This window comes from Myxocyprinus asiaticus, chromosome 8 (genome assembly GCF_019703515.2).
Source record: "Myxocyprinus asiaticus isolate MX2 ecotype Aquarium Trade chromosome 8, UBuf_Myxa_2, whole genome shotgun sequence".
Classification (NCBI taxonomy): Eukaryota; Metazoa; Chordata; class Actinopteri; order Cypriniformes; family Catostomidae; genus Myxocyprinus; species Myxocyprinus asiaticus.
The window spans coordinates 9,188,239-9,209,485 of NC_059351.1; the positions used below are offsets into that span (position 1 = coordinate 9,188,239).

Sequence of the window (21,247 nt, forward strand, 5' to 3'; positions counted from 1 at the left end):
CTTTCAAAGTCCCTCTGTTGTGAGAAGACTGAAGAACTGGTGCGTGAAACTTGAACTTCAAATTTTATTTTCCATCTCCTGCTTTTTTTTTTACACCTAGCAAAGTGCTCACTCTAAATGACAAAGAAAATCCAGCTCTTAGAGCCCACACAGTTGACAGTCTAACTTATGTTCGGTGAATTTCCCAAGAACACACACACACAACCGTCTCCCTGCTTCACATTGCAGCATTTCCAAAAAGTCCTTCTCTGGTCTGTCTGCTTAGATGTAGTGCCCCTTTTATCCAACCAATTAGGCATCAGCATTTCATCTCCCAGGAAACGTGTTTGTGGCTTTAATTGGCCATTTGATTTGCATCGCTTTGATTTAATTCTAACCGAGTAAAGAGTTTTATTTTCGCCCAGGCGGCTGTTGTTTCCCCCGGGTATTGGTGCCACGTGTGAATGTGTGTGTGAGTTGTGTGGATGGGTGTTTATCAGTGTACTGTAGGTGTGTGTGTATCGAAAATGAGACAGAAAAGTGTGTGTGTGTGATCCAGATTGGGAGGGTGTCGGATTTAGATTCAGGGTCAGAAATTGTGTTGCCTCGCTTGCTTTACTTTCAAACATTTTTAGCATTCTTTGAAGCATGGTGGGTGTTGTTCTGAACAGTGTTACACTTGGCCAGTGTGTGGAAAGCATCATGCCTTATCTCTGTGGGCTTTCTGTCGGCGTGTATGGGCAGGTGTGAGGGATCACACACACACACACACACACACACACACACACACATTCACACACATACATGTACACGCACACACACACACACACACACACACACACACACACACAGAGGAACAGGCCCACAGGCCCTGACTTGCCCACTCACTCCTTTTCCACCAGTGGGATGAGACGGAGGGGGGCGGACAACTGTATAGTGGTGGATCCAAGGAGAAAGACACGTAGTCTTTCTTTTCTACATGAAAAGCAAGTAGAAAAACAGCACAGAAACTCAAAAGATTGTATCTATCATGCTCTTATTGTGTGTCCCACATAGGTTAATGAAGAATAAACACATAACGAAACAAACAACTAAATAATCACATTGATAGTTAACATGCTTTTGGAACGTTGAAATGACCTTCGGTGTGACATGATGTACTTCATCTTACACATTTTAAACAGCATTTTGCTAATTCTTTTATACTATAGTCTCTCTCAATTAATATAGTCAGACTTGTATATATTATATATGTATATACTGAATACTAACAATGTACTTTTAAAAATGCATTAGCCACATTGTAGTATCATTCAAATAAACCAGTAAAGGCAAAAAGGTGGTTAAAAACAGTGAAATGGAAATAGTGATGGCATCTAAAATATACACTGTCCCTTATACAGTACATTTATATAAACATCAAAAGAATAGTTCACCCAAAAATGGAAATCCCCTCGTTTTGTTTCAAAGCCATATGACTTTTCATCATGAGTGCATAAGAGAAGCATGTTCACAGTTACGCACGTGTTCAAACGAGAAATTTATTAATTATTGTTTTCAGTGACTAAACCACTGTGAATGAGTTTTTCTCAAAGCGCTAATGAACGTGCACCAGATGTCAAGATTTTCACTGTAAAATGATGACAATTTCTGTTTGTTTCTCACCAAAATCTTGTGCCTTCAGAAGACTTGAATATGATGCACGAGGCTCATGGACTACTTTTATGACACTTTTGGGTCCTTTTTTAAGCTTTAAAGTAGATGTCTCAGGACCAGCGGGGCCTGAATAGATTTTCTCGTGGGATTAAATTTCCGAGTTGAAGGTGGGAGTGCACAGTACTTCCTATGCATTAAATTATCCAATATTTAGAGCAGGCTATGCAGGTAGTCAACGGGGCTTTAAAAGATTGGCAGACCAAAGTGTGATCACACTGTGTCATCAAAGGATGAGAAAACTCGCACTGGAATATGGTCAGTTTAGTGTTAAAGGGATAGTTCACCCAAAAATGAAAATTCTCTCATCATTTACTCACTCTCACGCCATCCAAGATAAGTATGACTTTCTTTCTTCTGCAGAACACACATTATGTTTTTTAGAAAAATATCTTAGCTCTGTAGGTCCATATAATGAAGTGAATGGGTGCCAAATGTTTTCTTAATGCTTCAAAAAGCAAATAAAGGCATCATAAAAGTAATCCATACGACTCCAGTGTTTTAATCCATCTCTTCGGAAGTAATATGATAGGTGTGGGTGAGAAACAGATCAAAATTTATGTCCTTTTTTGCTAGAAATTCTTCTCCCTGCCCAGTAGGCGGTGGTATGCATGAAGAATGCAAATCACCAAAGAAGAAGAATGTGAAAGTGATCTGTTTCTCACCCACACATATCATATCACTTCTGAAGAGATTGATTTAAACACTGGAGTCTTATGGATTACTTTTTTGCAACCGTTCACTTGCATTGTATGGACCAAAAGAGCTGAGAAATTCTTCCAAAAATCTTCATGTGAGTTCAGCAGATGACAGAAAGTCATACACATCTGGGATAGCATAAGGGATAGTAAATGATGAGAGAATTTTAATTTTTTGGGTGAACTATTCCTTTAAGAAATCAACCTCAGGCAAGTCAGACGGGCATCATGTCACACGTCATCTGATAATAGCAATAACAGAAAAATAAAACAATCTTTGTGTACCTGGGGAAACAGGATTGCTCATTCATAACAATTGGACTTTTTCACCACACTCTTCACTATGTAACAATACTTCTTTTGAATTCCATGCTATTACTACATTGCCACCCACAAAAATAGATGTTGTTGTCATCTATCGCCCTCCAGGTCAGCTGACAAACTTTCTTGAGGAGCTGGATGTCCTGCTGTCCTCCTTGCCGGAGGATGGTAGGCCACTTGTGGTTCTTGGTGATTTCAACATACACCAAGACAAGCCACTGAACTGAATACTCTCCTGGCCTCATTTGACTTGGAAAAACTACACACCACAGCAACTCACAGATCGGGCAACCAGCTGGACCTCATCTTTACACGTAACTGTACCAACTCAAATATTCTTGTTACTCCTTTACATGTCTCTGATCACTACTTTGTTCAATTCAACATGACCCTCCCATCTACATTAAAACAGACTCCACCTTTGGTTTCCTTTCGCCGTAACCTCCGTTCCCTTTCACCCTCTCGCCTTTCCACTGCTGTCTCTAAATCTCTTTCAATACAAAATGTATTTACCATGCTTAATGTAAACACTGCCACAGACACACTAAGCTCTACTTTAACAACCTGTCTAGACAACATCTTTCCTATCTCCTCTAGGCCAGCACATGCTACACCACCCAGCCCCTGGCTGTCTGACATCCTTCGTGAACATCGGACTGACCTCAGGGCAGCTGAGAGGAGATGGCGGAAATCTAAAGATCCAGCAGATCTAGGTAAATATCAGTCCCTGCTTGCAACTTTTTCAGATAACATTAAATCTGCAAAAACCTCCTATTACCAGAACAAGATCAACAGCACCACAGACACTCGCAGCTTGTTTAGATCATTCAAAACACTTCTCTGCCCTCCACCTCCACCACCAGACACATCACTGACAGCAGATGTCTTCGCTACATTTTTTATTAATAAGGTTACAATACAATCTCAGCACCACACCCTGTCAAACACCTGTCTCCTGTATGCAACTCTTCTGTCTATATGTTCTCTCCTCTGACTGACACTGAGGTCTCTAAACTCACCTCTCCAACCACCCCACCACCTGTTCCCTTGACCCCATTCCTTCTCACCTTCTCCAGGCTATTTCTCCATCCATCCTACCTGTATTCACACACATAATTAACACATCTCTACTAACAGGCACTTTTCCTAATACATTTAAGCAGGCTTGTGTAACCCCGCTGCTGAAGAAACCCGCACTTAATCCCACACAAATAGAACACTACAGACCAGTCTCTCTCATCCCATTCATGGCAAAAACACTTGAAAGGGCAGTTTTCTCTGCCTATCTCTGCCTATCTCTCATAGAACAAGCTGCTGGATGACAATCAATCAGGCTTCAAAAGTGGACACTCCACCGAGACTGCCATGCTGTCTGTCACTGAGTCGCTGAGACGGGCGAAAGCTGAATCCAGATCATCCATCCTGATTCTGCTGGACCTTTCTGCAGCCTTTGACACAGTCAACCATCAGATCTTACTCTCTACCCTCTCCTCGCTGGGCATCACAGGAACTGTGCTTGACTGGTTTAATTCCTATCTCTCAGGTAGGTCCTTCAAGGTAGCCTGGAGAGGTGAGGTATCCAATCCACATCAGCTACTTACTGGGGTACCTCAGGGATCAGTGCTTGGGCCACTTCTCTTCTCTATATACACAACATCACTGGGACCCATCATTCAGCCATATGGTTTCTCTTACCACTGCTACGCTGATGACATGCAACTCTACTTGTCTTTCCAGCCCAACGACACCACAGTGACTGCTCGAATTTCTGCCTGCCTGGTGGACATCTCGGCCTGGATGAAGGAGCACCACCTGCAACTCAACCCAGCCAAGACTGAACTCCTTGTCTTTCCAGCCAACCCTGCTGTTGAACACGACATCACCGTGCAGCTGGCTGCAACTACAGTAACACCTTCCAAATCAATCAGAAATCTAGGGGTAACCATCGACAACAGACTAAATTTCACAGACCACATCTCAAAGACCACAAGATCATGTAGATTTACACTCTACAATATCAGGAAGATAAGACCCTTCCTCTCTGAACATGCCACACAACTGTTTGTCCAGTCACTTGTCATAACTAGACTGGACTACTGTAACGCTCTCATTGCAGGCCTCCCTGCATGTGCAATTATACCCCTGCAAATGATCCAGAATGCAGCAGCATGTCTGGTCTTTAATGAACCAAAGAGAGCACATGTTCCACCACTCCATGTCTCTCTCCACTGGCTGCCGGTCGATGCACGTATCAAATTCAAGGCTCTGATGCTGGCATACAGAACAGTCACTGGGTCTGCTCCAGCATACCTAAAATCATTTATGCAGAGCTACGTGCCCACTAGAAGCCTGCGGTCGGCTAAGGAACATCGCCTTGTTGTACCAACACAAAGAGGCACCAAAACACTTTCCCGGACTTTCAGGTTCATCGTACCATGTTGGTGGAACAACCTTCCCAACTCCATCCGTGAAGCTGACTCACTCTCTGTCTTCAAAAAATGACTAAAAACACATCTTTTCCATGAGCACTTAACCAGTCATTGAAAAAAAAATTAAAAAAAATCCTGTTGCACTTTATTCTGTTTTGAATACTATTATGATGCTAGCGATACTTTGTAATACAGCACTTTTTCATACCACTGTCTCCTAAGATGATTCGCTTATATTTTCCTCTTTTGTAAGTCGCTTTGAATAAAAGCATCTGCCAAATGAATAAATGTAAATGTAAATGTGTACACTACTTGTCTATTTGTGTGGCTTTTACTCTATGTGGAAAACAAATGCAGGGGTTGCGGGAGCGGTCGGAAAGAAAATCAATGCGGGCAGAGAGCTGGTGAACATGGTGCAAAGTTCAGCGGCAGAGTTCGGGATAAAAAAACAGTCCCACGCAGACCTCTACTTTAAGTGAGGCACTATCCACTGCCATAGTATTAAAAAGATGGACTGGAATATTCATTAAAACATCTCTTTTTGTGTTACATATAAGAAAGAAAGTCATATGGGTTTGGAATGACATGTGGACGAGTAAACTAAAACATAATTTTCCTTTTTTTGGGTGAACTATTTAAACCTTAAAGCTGCACTATGTAAGATTTTTTGGTTAAAAATTAACAAATTACTATTATTGATTGAGTACATCAACAATCAGTGTTCAAAACAATGTCCTTACCTTACCCAGATTCACTACTGTAAGCCTATAAAAAGTATTTGTATTTTGAGCTGTCGGGTTCGATTTGGCATGAAATTGCTGGTTTATGACGTATATCCTTGCATCATTACGTCATGTCTGCACACACAGGAAAGAAGTGCTGGCTGTCTCATGTTCCAGCTGGAGAAACTAACTATGTTGTTCAGCTCAGTTCAGTAACACTCACACAGATCAGGACAGCATCATTGCAGTCTAGATGGATGTTTATCTGTTATCCGTTTGGCGAAGTTATTTACCTGCTATAATGCTTGGATATGTTTTCTGGTAGGGTTGTTGAAGCTAATATTGCTTGTCATTGCTTGTGTGTTAACCAATCGTGGTGTACAGTATGTTGTCTGGTGAAGTTACTGTGACATGTCTAATATGTATGACTTCTGAAATTGACATCTTTTAATTGTTATATTGCATATTTATTTTTACATTTAATAAAGTATATTTTATCCCCATCATTATTGAATCCTTATTTTGATGTTATTGTGTGCATTGCGTAGACGTACTATTGTAGTAACTGAGTCTGGACAACATAGTATAAAAATAATAAAGTCTTCTATTGAACTCATATCAGCCATATCATGAATTTAACCTCTTAAATTTTAAATTGTAGTACAATTCAAACATTAATCGTAGAAAAAACACTTGAATAATCATATAAAGATCTACTGGTGGTGGCTGAGGAGAGTCCCTGTTCCCTTTTTAAAAGTGCTTTGAGTGTAGTGTCAGAAAAGCGATTTAAGTGTAAAACTCATTCAAATATAAATAAGAGTGTTGTTTATCTTCAAAGCAAGTAATATTTCCATTTCAAATGTTTAATCCTATAACATAATATCAACATGAAAATAGCACGTTATGACTCCAGCTCCAGTCATGATCACACACAGGCGATGTCAAGGTAAGCTCTAATCGGAAGATTCATCCGCCAGAAGAGCAGTGCCAGAACACGACTGATGTAATGTAGTCTTCCGCAAATTATTTGCAGGTTTCAACCACAGGTGTCGCTAGAGAGCACAAAGTTACATAGTGCAGCTTTAATGTTAATTAATAATACAAAATAAAAAAAACATGACCATTGGTGAGCTACCCATATACAGCAAAAAAAGATCTACAGTTTCCAAGCAGAATAATGTCTCAGTAGTGCGTCTGACCACTCTAAATACTGTGGTCCAAAACCTCCCCTGCTGCTAATAATGCTGCATTCATGCACTATTCCACTATTCCATCCAGCTGTCACGCTGTTCACACATGCACTCTGTAAAATGCTGTACCAAATTTGAACAATCACAACGCAATGTTATTCATTTGATTGACATATTTTTCCAACTGTACATACATGAATATATCCCTCAGGGTGGTCGTGTACATGTGTGCATGGGTAGCCACGAACAGCAAGAGTAATGATATGGTCTGCATACATCACAATGTGTAAAAGGAGGACAGAGTCATCATTTCCCAATGTTTTAATCTTTTTTTCCCTCTTTCTTTCCTGAGCAGTCTTTCCACAACCAAGTTGAGCAAAGGTATAATCCCTAATTACGGTCTTATAATGAGGAATGCAAGTCCAAAAAGACTTTAAAACACTAATTAAAGAGCGGCAATCAACACGGTGCTCTTTCTGTCTTTACTCTTTATGTTTTCTAATATATAGTATGGAATTTCAACGTGATCTCTAATGGCTGTTGTGCATAGATATGTGGCGGTCACATGAGAACACCTCCCGTCTAGCTCTGGCCATCAACACTATAGATGTGTCATCTATAAAGATATATATAGATACTCATTAGGACATAAAGCATGCTCTAGCATATATAAAAAAAAATTATGCTTGGCTAGACAGTGATACACTGTAAAAGGGGGTAACCTCAATTCTTACCTTAATTAAAGAACTATTTCTACCAGATCTAATCCTTAATATTAGTTAAAAGCAGTTAATTTAAATGTTATCGCATGATGGCTTCTGAAAAATTAAACCCTTTAACGTATGCACAGATTTAGACACACAAATCTTTACAAATCCTATGTTTAAGTTCATAGAATACTGAATTAATTTAATTCATATATCGATTTCATTGTTTTATTATTTACAAAAAATGAGATCAATTAAATAAGTATAATGCCATTTAATTAATTAATCAACATAGTTAATGCAAATACAGTACCAGATTTGACTCTGTAAAGGTTTCATTCTGTTCTGTGTGATTTCTAAACTCTTAAGTTGGCACTTACTTAATAAACGCTGATACAGTATATATATATATATATATATATATATATATATATATATATATATATATATATATACTGTATCAGCGTTAAGTATAAATATATATATATATATATATATATATATATATATATATATATATATATATATATATATTTATATATACTATATGTACAAACACATCCTTTCTTACAGTACAATAAATACTTTATGATATATTATTATTAAATATATTATGTTTCCACTCTCTCTTTCTAATATTTATTTCTTATTATTTATTTACTGAATGTATTCTTTTTTTTCTTTCTTTACTCAGGGGTTTAACTATGCATCTCTCTCTGTCTCCATCTGACACAGGCAGCCTGGGGTGTTTGAATAAAAGATGAATACTCAGGCTGGTTCATGACACTGGGGCAACCCCGAACTGTAACAGTAGAACCACAGCGGTACAGCCAGACAACAACAAAAGGATCACCCCACGAGAACCTCAAGTACCGGGGAACCAGGGAACCGGAGAGCTGGGTTAATGCCGGCTCAAATATGAATGCAATTCACTCAGCTGAATAGGAAATGACACTGGGACTCTAAATGCTTGCGCTTTCTCACTCAATACCAGCAGTTTGTTGAGAACACAATACATAGTGCTAACAAAGGGGTGTGCTATTGTTTGCAGTTGTTTGTTTAATTGCTGGCTCAGGGTGTGTATGTGTATTTAATTGTCTGCCAGTGTAAGTATGTGTGTGTTATTTGTGATAGAATTGATGCCTGTCCTATTGAGTGCGGCAAACACCTACAGGAATACCTCTAATAATAGCCATCAAGCATTTGGCCAGATTATATTTTGGCAGCACAGCTACAGAGCATCATGGAAAGAGAAAGGCAAAGTAAAAATCTTATTGATCTCATCATCTCTTTACAAAGGTTTCCCATTCTGGGTGCAGGAAGAAACTGTGCACAGTCATGGCCTAGATCTTCTGTGGAGGATGCTGATGTAAGTGGATGGGAACTTTTCAGCTCCATAACTACCTTTGCATCTCGGCCTAATGTGTGTGTGTGTGTGTGTGTGTGTGTGTGTGTGTGTGTGTTTTTCTGGTTCTGTTGCTGCTTGCCTGTGTGCATGTGGGTAAGGAATACCCTGAATTCCTGTCGTGTCTAATTTTGAGGTCGAAAGAGTCGGGCGAGCAGGTCTAAGCTTCACAAACTCTGTCAGCCTTGGCACTAAGACTTAATTCAGATTTATACGCTGTGGCGAACATAGCCTTAACGTACACTAAAGCGATTTTAATATAATTGTGTTTTTTTTTTTCTTTGGATTTCTTTCCATTTAAACTATTAAAATGAAATGTATTTTTTTCACTCTTCAAAGAAAAATAGTAGGAATGTGAAAGTTAAATGACAGATATCTGTAAGACTTATGACTAATAATGGTTTCACTTTACAGTAAGGTTCCATTTGTTAATGTTAGTTATCACCTTAGTTAACATGAACTAACAATGAACAATATTTTTAAAGCATTTATTGATCTTAGTTAATGTTAATTTCAACATATATACTAATACATTTTTAAAATCAAAAGTTGTAAATGTTAATTTTAGTTAATACACTATGAAGTAACGAACAATGAACAATTGCATTTTTATTTTTATTTTTTTATTTTATTTTTTTCTACCCAATTCGTGGTGGCGTAGTGACTCGCCTCAATCCGGGTGGCGGATGACAAATCTCAGTTGCCTCCGCGTCTGAGACCGTCAATCCACGCATCTTATCACGTGGCTTGTTGAGCGCGTTACCGCGGAGACATAGCGCGTGTGGAGGCTCACGCTATTCTCTGCAGCATCCATGCACAACTCACCACGTGCCACACCGAGAGCGAGAACCACATTATAGAGACCACGAGGAGGTTACCCCATGTGACTCTACCCTCCCTAGCAACTGGGCCAATTTGGTTGCTTAGGAGACCTGGCTGGTGTCACTCAAAACTCGCAACTCCAGGGGTGGTAGTCAGCGTCTTTACTCGCTGAGCTACCCAGGCCCCCAACTGTATTTTTATTAAAGGAATGTTCTGGGTTTAATACATGTTAAGCTCAATCAACAGCATTTGTAGCATAATATTGATTACCACAAAAATTTATTTCGTCTTGTCCCTCCTTTTCTTTAAAAGTGGCAAAAATCTGGGTAACAGTGAGGCACTTACAATGGAAATGAATGTGGCCAACGTTAGAATTATCACTATTTCAAAAGTTTAGCCACAAGACATAAAGAATATGCATGTTAACATGATTGTAGTGTGATAAAAATGCTTACTAACGTTATCTATGTAAAGTTATAGCCAATTTTACATCTTTGTTGGCATGAAGATGTAATGTCAACAAATAATGCGATTGTAAAAACAATGATTTAAACAACTTTACAGCTCAAATAATACACAAGTTTTAACAGAAGAATTAATGTAAGTGCTTTTATAAAATTATAAGCTCCACATTTCTGCTTTTAAACCCTCCAAAAATTGGCCCCATTCACTTCCATTGTAATTGCCTCACTGGAATGTCGATTTTTGCTTTTTTAAAGAAAAGGAGGGACGAGTCGAAATTAAATTTTGTGGAATCAACATTATGCCACAAATGCTGTCAACTGAGCTGAACTTTTATTGAACCTGGAACATTCCTTAAACTAACATTAACAAAGATTATTAAATGCTGTAAAAAGTATATTGTTAATTGTTTGTTCAAGATACCTAATGCATTAACTGTGTTACCAAAATTATGATAAAAAAAAAAAAGTTTTCAGAAGAAAGTGTGAGTGGTGCATGTCCATGCCAAACTAGGGTGCTAAGGTGTTGTGGGTGGTTTCCAGGGTCTTGCTATGTGGTTGCTAAGGTGTTATGAGCAGTTTTAGTGCATTGCTATGTGGTTGTTGGGGTGTTCTGTGTGATTGCTTGGCGGTTGCTTACTGGCCCAAGTCAAGAGAGTGTACCCCTTAACAAAGTAATTTATAGCTATGCATCAAAAAATTCACATGACTTTGACTCAGGTCATGTGACTGAATAATTCACTCTAACTGGACTAACCAGCAAACCAATATCTTTGCATAGCATCTCAAATGTTGCCCTATAATTACCTCCCAAAACTGCCAGGCATACTTTAGTTCCCAGACATAAGGCATTTGCTGCTGATTGCAAACAAACATGAGTTTTGTAAGACCATGTTGTCAGTGCGCTCTAAACTGCAAGTAATTCATAACATTAAATAAAAGAGCCACAGTGGCTTCCCTAGTGGCTGCAATTTCCAATTTTTGTTCTCTTGAACAAATACAACAAAATCATTTAAAAGATTGTGTAAACATGGCAAGTATAAACCATTTACACTTATCTCCTCCATTCTTAATTATCTTTCAATTTCTCTAAAGGAATATCTGGATAAATAATGAGTCAACCTTGGACTAATGGCTGTTGTGCATAGATATGTGGCGGTCACATGAGAACACCTCCCATCTAGCTCTGGCCATCAACACTACTAAGCTAATGTGTCATCTATAAATTATTAACATCTCATTTTTCACTACGTTACACTTGGCCCCTGAAAAGCATCCTCTGTCAATTTTACAGCATTCCATTTTGCAGATATCCGGCACAATTAAGTACACAATACTGAGGTTATTTATTGCAAGCATACTTGCTTTTGTATTAAGGGATTTTTAATTGAGCACGAGAAATAAAATGTGATCTGAAAGGCAATTAGAAAACATAATGAGGTGGAAACTGAGAGAATCAAGTTACAGTATGTAACTGAGGTTGTGTGTATTAAATTAATATTGTTAATTCTAATTGCTACATTCTAAACTTAATCCTACCCCTGAAATACAACTTTTGCCATTTTTAGAAGTGAATAAAGAATAACCTCTAGTGTCTTATTGAACCACTTTTCCTTTCAAGGACGTCCCCCGAATTAGTTTTCTTTTCCAATATAGCCAACTTCTGGGGACATTTTTCAGAAATGTTGTCCCCAATAACACAGCTAGGTCAAACACACACACACACACACACACACACACAGTCTGCTACCATCATTCTCGTATCCTTTATTACCATTGCAGCGCACGTCCATGTAAAAGCTTTCAAAATGCTTTCCCAATGAAAATCCATACAGGCCTGCAAAAGTGAGGTAGGCATTAGCGGTCTCCCCTCATTTCTCTTTCCCACTATGTGTCGTCCTCTGTCTCCTGACCCCTCTATCTCTAGTCTTCTCCATTAATTTATAATATATATCTCTGGAGTTGCTCCTCACAAGTGTATGCATGGCCCCCGTGTGCATGCAAGTGTGAGTGTCAAGTGTATCAGCTATCCATCTGACCTGTTGCCTGATCCCGAGTGTGTGTGTTGAGTTACACACTCACCTACTGTGCACCTGTCTGACCGTTAACCCTGTACACCTGAGTGTGTGTATGCTTTACTTTCACAACACAGGCCTACATTAACAAGCCTAGTATATTGATTGCCCTCTGTCTATTCAAATGATAGGAATGTAGGCTGCCATGGGGACAGGATGCTGCCAGTCGATAGGTGTTGGCATGAGTGGGTGGAAGGGTGAGGGCTATAGAAAAAGTGTGCTGCGGCAAAAAGGGAGTTCCACTCAGGAACATGCTGACTTGTGCATTTATCACTGATAGGGTAGAGATGCGTGATAGAGAGAGATATGTGCCATAGAGAGAGAGAGAGAGAGAGAGAGAGAGAGAGAGAGAGAGGGATTTCCATTTTCATCACTGTTCAATTCTGAAAGTGCAGTTTGTGCACAATCAAGCACAAATGCACACGAGCCAATTTGCAAATTCAAACAGCAGTGGGGTATTAGCTTGCCATCTCACTATATCGTCCCATCATGGAAGCAACACACAGATACCAAAACACACACACATATGCCACCAAACTTAGGCTAGGTCACAAAGCTCCGCAGTAGAGGAGTTAATTACAGTGTGATCAATAATTGATTAAACCATCAGAAAGAGTCCAACAAACTCTCCAGTAAGCATTAACACACACTAAACTCTTCGGTAGGCATCAACACATGTGCATATGCTCACCAATAGACAACTGAAATCACCATTAAGCATTTCCGTCTAACAGACAAAAAAAAAAAAATGTCAGCAGATTAAAAGGATTGACTTGATATTGGATTAACCCACCCACTGTGGTCAGGATCACACCAGCGTGGATGGATTGATTAGGTCTTGTGACTACATAAGCTGTTTTTTTAAGACACTCATAATCCAACCGTCAGTCATGCTAAAGAGGCAAAAAAGCACATGTCATTTAGGACACAATATCTACAGTGTAGACTTCTGTGGATTTGGTTTAAGCTCCAAATACCTGTCAGAAAATGTAATGAGATCCTGGTGTTCATTTTAACCATGTCTTGCTATTATTTGAGGCCACCCTTTGGTTTGGGCTTAGTCCAAAGCACTTGTCAAAGGGTGTACAGGTAATCTTTTTTTAATACCATCGTTAAGTGCTATTTTAGCACTTTGGACATGCTGCATTAAATATATGACCTGGAAAGTGTAAAGATGACAGATTATGTCAAAAAGACAACTCTGCTAGCCTATGTGGCTTCTCTTTCAATCATTTCCACACTGACACAAACACACACACTAGGCACTTTCCTCCCAGAGTGGCCTCAGAACAGGTAGACATATATTCCACTCTATGTTTAACACTAGCCCACATGTGTCAGAAAAATTAAAGTGTGTGTAAAAGAATGTCAAAGACAGAAAAGGAAAGGGAGAACGATGGAGAGAAAGAGAGAGAGAGAGAGAGAGAGAGAGAGAGAGAGAGAGAAAGAGAGAGAGAGAGAGACTGAGCAAGTGAAAAGAGATATATGATGGTGTAAGAGAAAATGGGTTGGCATTTTTCCTCTCTTCAACAGTCTATTTTCAGTAGCTACTCTTGGAAAGGAGAGCAGGCAGTTAGCACCATATATCCTTAACCACTCTACATGCTGTAACACAACAAGAGTGCAGGGTGATTGCAGATGTTGCCACTTTCATTGGCATAAAATGAGTTTTGCTGTTTCTTTTGTATTTTATGGGATTATGATTTAGCTATAAACAGATCATGAATTAGTACAACCAACTTCTAACTTTCAACTCAGTACTAGAATACAATCTAAAGGCTATTGGCAACATAAGGGCTAACATATTGTACAGGTGTCTAAAAGTGTGTGTTATATACCAGCTCATTTCTTGGAAAACTTAATTATAACTTACTCAAAGGAAATTAGTTGAGTAATCCGTTGACTGTCAGCATTTTCTATATTAATATGGGAATATCCCACAGGACCTAACAAACTGAGGTTGGTTTTGGAATTCAAATCTAGTTCAGGCTTGAGGCTTTCATCTTGACTTAAAACTACAATCTAAAAGTACTGTTAACCATATAACTTATTCATCATTTTAAGACTTAAGCACATATGAAATTAGATCATACAGAAAAATATTGAGTGAGATCAAGTGAACTCAGACTATGAGATGAATTCTGACTCAAGGTCAGTGAGCTTAGGCCAAAACGCTCATATACTGTATATACTAATATTAGTCATTGCTGGCTAAATGGTCAAACTGACACAGAATTTACACTATTCTGAAACACTTAGTAAACATTTCCTGTGTGTGCTTTTTAAAGAAGCAGTGGTAAAACTGAGTCACAGATCATTGAGTTCTTACCTGTTTACTGTACTTGGCAGTCTGGCAGCTGTAATCAGAGCAATGGTCTGAGCTGAGCGACATGGCATCTGCGTTACCCATGCCGTTACCAGTGAAGGTGTTGGTGGGGGGCAGTTCCTGCACAGCCTGGTGCTTCTTGCCTTCCACGGGTGTTAAGTTGGGCTGTAGATGCACTGCAGGTAGAGGTGAGCTTGACTTGTAGTGGCGGGCCAGGTCGGGACTTGATTGGTGACGTCTTGTGCTTAGTCTTGGACTACTGGGGTGGCCGTCTGCTGCCGCACAATAACGGGCTGCAATCCTCTCGCTAGCACTGCTCGCCTCTTCATCATCCTCTTCTTCATCCCCACCCCCACGTCTACAGCCATTCACTGTCATAATTCCACTGTACAGAGATCGCTCAGATTTGGCACTTCCGTTGTTACGCTTGTCTCTGCGTGGTTTGCGGCCACGCTCGTTTTGGGATCCCTGGGCTTGTAGAGGGGGAGGCTGTGGACTGAAGAAGTCCTCCTCTGGTTCCTTCTTGCCAGCCTCATAGCCATTCTTACCCTGGGTGCCACACTGTCGTGCCATAACCACCAGGAGGATCACCAGAATAACGGCGGCAGCACCGGCTAGGACTCCAATGGCAACGCTCAAGCGCTGTTTACTCAGAGCTCTCTCGCTGTCTGGGTCACCTGCAATATCCAGAGGCAGAGGAACAGCAAGGCTGCGGGCCACCTGATAGAGAGAGGGAGAGACATATAGGGGGGAGCAAGAAATTGAAAGCAAAAGTCATTAATGGTGTGTGTGCCCTTTCATAACTGCATCCTCATTTTACAGCTCTGTCTACTGAACCACATACATGAACGATTGCACACACACACACACACACACACACACACACACACACACACACACATTAATTCCTACTGAAAGGCCCAGACTTCTCAGTTATCATGTCAAGGCTTGGATATTCAATCATAGTTATTCTGTGCAGGCAAGTGTGACTGTGTTTGTGCATATGTGTGTATCTTTCATCTATGTATTTGTGTGTTTCCTTCTACCCAATATCTATGTGGGTCAACAGCAATTTGATGCATGAATATTTATAAACAGCAACATTCTTAAAAATGTGCAGTGATTTCCTAGTTGTGCAAAGTTAACAGTAAGCTCTGACAGTAATTGACCTCTCTATTTCATCATTTTATAGCAAATACAATTATATAATTTCAACCCTACTGAGTTGTTGACTTTATTTTTTTTTGCCTGGCTTATTGTTCATAAGCACAAACTGTTGTTGTTTCTCTATAGCTGAATTACCCTTTGTTTATGTCTGTTCTAACAGCATGCAGTGCTGTTATGTCTCACCTGTGCATCCACCAGTGTAGCGTTGGCCAAACTCTCATTGATGAAGACATGCACCAATGCCGTGGCACAAAGGGAAGGCACGCCACTGTCATTGACCCGGACCACCAAGCGGTGCAGACCCCTGTGTCTTCTCTCCAGGGGCTCTGCCAGGGTTATGACCCCACTGCTTGAGCCAATTTCAAACAGATGAAATGGGTTTCCGCCTACCAGAGCATAGCGGAGATCAGCATTAGACCCAATGTCGCCATCAGAGGCTGTTACTGTACGGACTACAGTCCGGGCCCCACTAGCTGGTGGCAGGAGGGTGTATGATTCATTAGCGGGTGATGTGATGGATGGGGAATTGTCATTTTCATCAGTGACAAACAGGGAGACGGTGGCAGTGGCAGACAGTGGAGGCTCTCCACCATCAACAGCACGCACGCGGAATGAGTATGCACTATGTCGCTCACGGTCAAAGGATGCCGAGGAGAAAATGGTGCCAGTGTTATTTTCTATGGTGAAAACTTCTTGCTTTCCCTCTTTGCTCTCCTCTCCACCCTCCTCTTCATCATCCTCAACAAAAAGTCTCAACTCTGCATTCTCTCCTTTGTCTGCATCAGTAACTGTAACCATGCCGACAGGGCTATTGGCGAGCAGGTTCTCTTTGACATAGAATGTGAAGACTTCCTGGACAAATTTGGGAGCATTGTCGTTTCTGTCTGTGACCTGGACTACAACGGTAGCTGAGCCCTGCAGAGAGGGGGTGCCCTTGTCTCGAGCTATGACACGAAATTCATACCGTTCCCTCTGCTCTCTATCCAGAGCCCCAGTGGCGCGAATATCACCGTTATCGGCATCTATGTAAAAAGCTCCATTCACAGATGGATCCAGTGAGTATGCAATCTCTGCATTTTTGCCACTGTCTGCATCAGCCGCCATTACGGTTACCACTCGTTCCCCTGGGGCATTATTCTCAGCAAAATGGACCTCCACAAGGCTTTGGGCAAAAGTTGGAGTGTGATCGTTAATGTCCACCACACGCACTTGGAGAGAACTATTACTAGAGAGGCTTGGGCTACCAGAGTCCACTGCAACGATAGTGACACTATATTCACGTGTAGCTTCATAATCCAACAGTGCTGAGGTGTGGAGAAAATATTTCTTTTTATTTCTTTCAAAGGCATCATCCATGGCTGGTGGAGGTGGTAGGGCTGTCTCACCAGCTGGTTTCAATGTGAATGGAACATCCCCCACCACAGTGCAGGTCACCGCACCATTCTCTCCCTGGTCACGGTCTGACACCTGCACTAATGCTACTGGAGTGTCCACCAACACATTCTCTGGAACCATTGCGGCACCATCACGCACAAGAATACGTCCAATTTTTCGAATTTCCACGACAGGTACATTATCGTTTTCATCCCTTACATTGAGAATGACTGTAGTGCGGTCAGTGCGAGGTGGCTGGCCACGGTCACGGGCTGTGACTGTGAAGCGCAGCTGAGAAACTTCTTCACGGTCAATGCGATGCACAACACTTAGCCAACCTGAAGCTTCATCCAGCCTGAGGAGGCGCCGCACTGATTCCGTTGCGGCTCCAAACACATACTCAACCTGTCCGTTCACGCCGACGTCACGGTCTGTGGCACGCACCTGCAGGACAGGTGTGCCAGGTGGGGCGTTTTCTGCCATTTCTGCTTCGTACACTGCTCTCTCAAAGTGTGGACTGTTATCATTGACGTCTGTGATGGACACACGTAACAGAGCTTGTGAGGAGCGCGATGGGTTGCCCCCATCACGGACACGCAGCACGAGTTCATAAGAATCCCGCACCTCACGGTCTAGAGGGCCTTTGACAATTAGCTGTGGCTGTTTCTGTCCATCAGGTGTGTCGGCAACTTGCAGTTCAAACACGCTGCTCCTGCTGCTAGGTCCTGTACCTGTGTCAGACCCTCTCCTACGGTCACCATTCCCATTTGTGGGTCCATTGGCAGGTCGTCGCAAAGATGAACCCCCGTCTCTGCTGTCTTGGATGAGCTCATAGCGATCAATGCCATTGCTGCCAAAATCACGGTCTGTGGCAGTAGGAAGGAGATACAGAGTGCCAATTGGACGGTTTTCCTCAACGGACAGGGTGAGTACAGGAGAAGGGAAAGAGGGGGTGTTGTCATTTATGTCTGTTATTACAATTCGCCCCTCAAACAGATCCACCCAACTCTGCAACGGACCTATGACTGACACCTCAAAGTCCAGAAAGCACTCATTCTCATCAAAAATCATTTGACACTGCGGCAGCTTCTCTCTGTCAATCCTCCGGCTGCCTGTAGTGAGCTCTCCAGTCACATTATCAATTTTGAAGTATTCAGAGCCAGATTCCAAAGCAAAAGTGACATCACCAGTCCCAATCCCAGAGGTGGACAGCCCCAGGTCCGCAGCCACGTTTCCTATGTGCACATCGGCCGGTCCTTCTTCCGCCACGCGGTAGCGCAGCGCTGAATTGACGCGCTGGAGCTGAGTCAGCAGCTGCAGGATGAGCACGAGGTAGCACCGCGCGGAGTGCACTGCGCCAAGGCTCCAGCTCCCCATGACTCTCGCTCTCCTTTTCTCACTCTTTCACACTCTGTCTGCAGCTTCCTCCGATCCAAAGCAGGCAGGCTCCAGCTAAAATCGAGACCGATTAGTTTCTGTAGATGTGTCCTGTGCTGCTTCGGCAATAATCTTTTTTTATTGCCTTAGATAGACTTTTAGTTTCCCAGTCACGTTTTCTACACGATAAAATAAAACATCCACTTTGTGAAGAGCTTAGCATCAGCGATAAGTCTTAACACCACTTTTACGGACAGATATATTCCTTTATGCCTTTTATGAGTACACAGGAATTAAATTTGAGCAGTTTAAATGACTTTGTCCGGCTCATTGATATGCTGTGGAGAGCTGGCTCCTCTCGCGCTTTCTCTGTTTTAAACTGCAATGCAGTAGAACACAAAAGAGATCTGTCTGTGAATTCAGCCCTCACATTCGCATCCCAGAGCTTGCGCTGCTGGCTGGGAATAAGCCAAACTGCTTTTAAAGTCTTTATCCAATCGTATATATTTCTCTTACCTCAAAACACAGCGAGGGGGGGAAGGAAAGCTTTTCCCGCAGTCTTGCGCGTGAGTGCCAAGCTCTTATAGATTCCTTTACGGTTAACTTGACAAAGAGAGAGAGAGCTTTTCAGTTCGACTTCCCAAAGCATGGAAATTAGCCACTTATGGAAAGATGGAGAGCAGGATAGTGAAGAACCAACAAAAGCCTTTAGTAATTCCTCCAGAGTCCGCGGTGGATGTGTGTTAAGTGTTTCAAGAAAAAGTCCCGCATTCTCCTCCTCCCCTCACCTGCACTTTCTACTGCACTGCATGTGGACGTCCCTCAAATGATGCTGCAGTCTCTCCCTCTCTCTTCCCCCTCCGTTCACTGCAACATTTCCCTCGATACGTAACTCGACCGTTCAGATGATACGGGAGACCGAGAATGTGCGCAGATCGCGTTGGTCTCGAAGGAGCTCGCGCTTTCCTTTTAACCCGTCTAAAAAAGCGCTAATACAGGGAGGTGTGTTTGCAGACGACCACAAAATAAAATACGACAGAAGCGAAAAATATACCAATACAACAATACAAGTCAAAGGAGGGGGAGAGACTAGAGTAAACTACTTGTCGAAATTCATTATTTTTCTCGTCTCTGTACTACATGAAAACTGATCGTTTAAGTTATTGTAGCCTATGCCTCTAAATTCATAATACATTTCCAACTCGTTTATTGGAAAGTCTGTTCCCAATTTGTTCACTGACCGCTTTAATCAAGTTTTAATAAGTTTAAAAAGGTCATAAGTTGGTCGAGAATATCGGCCAACTAGTTCATTAAGCGTTTGTCCTTTTGGCATAACTGGACTAGTTACGTTACATCGTGTTATTTTTAATCATTCATAATTTTCATATATATAATCTTTATCCTTATACTTATAGTTCGATTATTATTATTATTATTATTATTATTATTATTGTGTCTCTGAATAATTAAGAAGTACTCTCATTGTCTGAATACGGCAGTACTGGCTGCAGTGTGTTTTCGCTCATCCTCTGAACAATGAGCATATATCGCACACTCTCTCTCTCTCCGGTCCCAGCACGGGCTGCCCGTAGCCACGCGGATGTACGAGCGCAATGCAGCACTGACAGAACGCTACAGTCACACAACAAAAGGAGTAGCCTGTTTATACTCTCTGACCTCTTTCCCCCGTCTCAGTCGTGTTTACAGTTATGCATGGGTTGAGAAGAAAGTGGTTGAAATTGACGGGGAGGGTTTTCCTGGTCAATCTCAGTTAATTTGGTCAGAGCAGAGGGAAAGTGCGTTGGTTTGGGAGCGGAGCAGCAGGTCTCGGCGAGGCTCTTCTGCTGCTGCTCCATGGGGCTGGTTAACATTCCACCGGCGTCACCCCACGCGCGTGCTGGAAGCTCTGCGTCTCTCGCCCTCTGTTGTTCCACCGCGCGCGTTTTGATTTCGCTTCTGAAATCAATCGCCCCGTCGAAGTCGGTGGGTGAGTGGATTTCAGCGTTCATGTCCCGTGAGCGCCCCTCATCTTTATCCCGTTTACATATGAGTCTAGTGAGCTTACAATCCACTAGTGAAACTTAATTATCTGCAGAACTGGCTCAAACAGCAATTTCACCTAATGCGGCGTCTCATGCCAAGGAAATAGAATGGTTATCTCCTCTATATAGAACATGTCAAGATGAAGAAACAAAAAGGTGTCTTCAAAGCATACAGTGATAATATAGCTATTTTGTGCATTCACTTTACCATATGCTTGAAAATCAGTTATTATAAATAACCTGAAATAAATTATTTTTATTTTCCATAATCGAAAGCAACAGTCCATAGATAGATAGATAGATAGATAGATAGATAGATAGGTAGGTAGATAGATAGAAGGCTGTGGGGAGTAGGGGTGTTACAGGTGCTACAGCGCCCCCTGGTGTCGAGATGATGTTTTTTCTTTTCTTTTAGTCAGTCTTTTTTTTTTTTTTTTTT

At 41.5% G+C, this 21,247-nt stretch overlaps 2 protein-coding genes across 2 annotated transcripts in view; one reads left to right on the forward strand and one right to left on the reverse strand.

The window, feature by feature from the left end:
* The window catches only part of LOC127445277 (protocadherin-7-like), a 47,326-nt gene extending 27,722 nt beyond the window's left edge, over positions 1-19,604 (reverse strand). Inside the window, exons 1-2 of the mRNA XM_051705227.1 lie at positions 16,199-19,604; positions 14,852-15,568 (exon numbers count right to left, since the gene is read on the reverse strand). Of these exons, the coding sequence (XP_051561187.1) occupies positions 14,852-15,568; positions 16,199-18,766 (3,285 nt within the window). The 5' untranslated portion in view covers positions 18,767-19,604. The remainder of the gene's footprint in view (positions 1-14,851; positions 15,569-16,198) is intronic.
* Positions 4,104-5,538, forward strand: LOC127445296 (uncharacterized). Its single transcript, XM_051705276.1, has 2 exons — positions 4,104-4,254; positions 4,449-5,538. Exon 2 carries the CDS (start codon positions 4,509-4,511, stop codon positions 5,211-5,213), a length of 705 nt encoding a protein of 234 aa, XP_051561236.1. The 5' UTR covers positions 4,104-4,254; positions 4,449-4,508; the 3' UTR covers positions 5,214-5,538.
* Positions 19,605-21,247: the final 1,643 nt, after the last annotated feature.

What these genes read in the sequence shown, in the direction of transcription:
- LOC127445296 (XM_051705276.1), top strand. Translation starts at nt 4,509, where the DNA reads ATGAAGGAGCACCACCTGCAACTCAACCCAGCCAAGACTGAACTCCTT.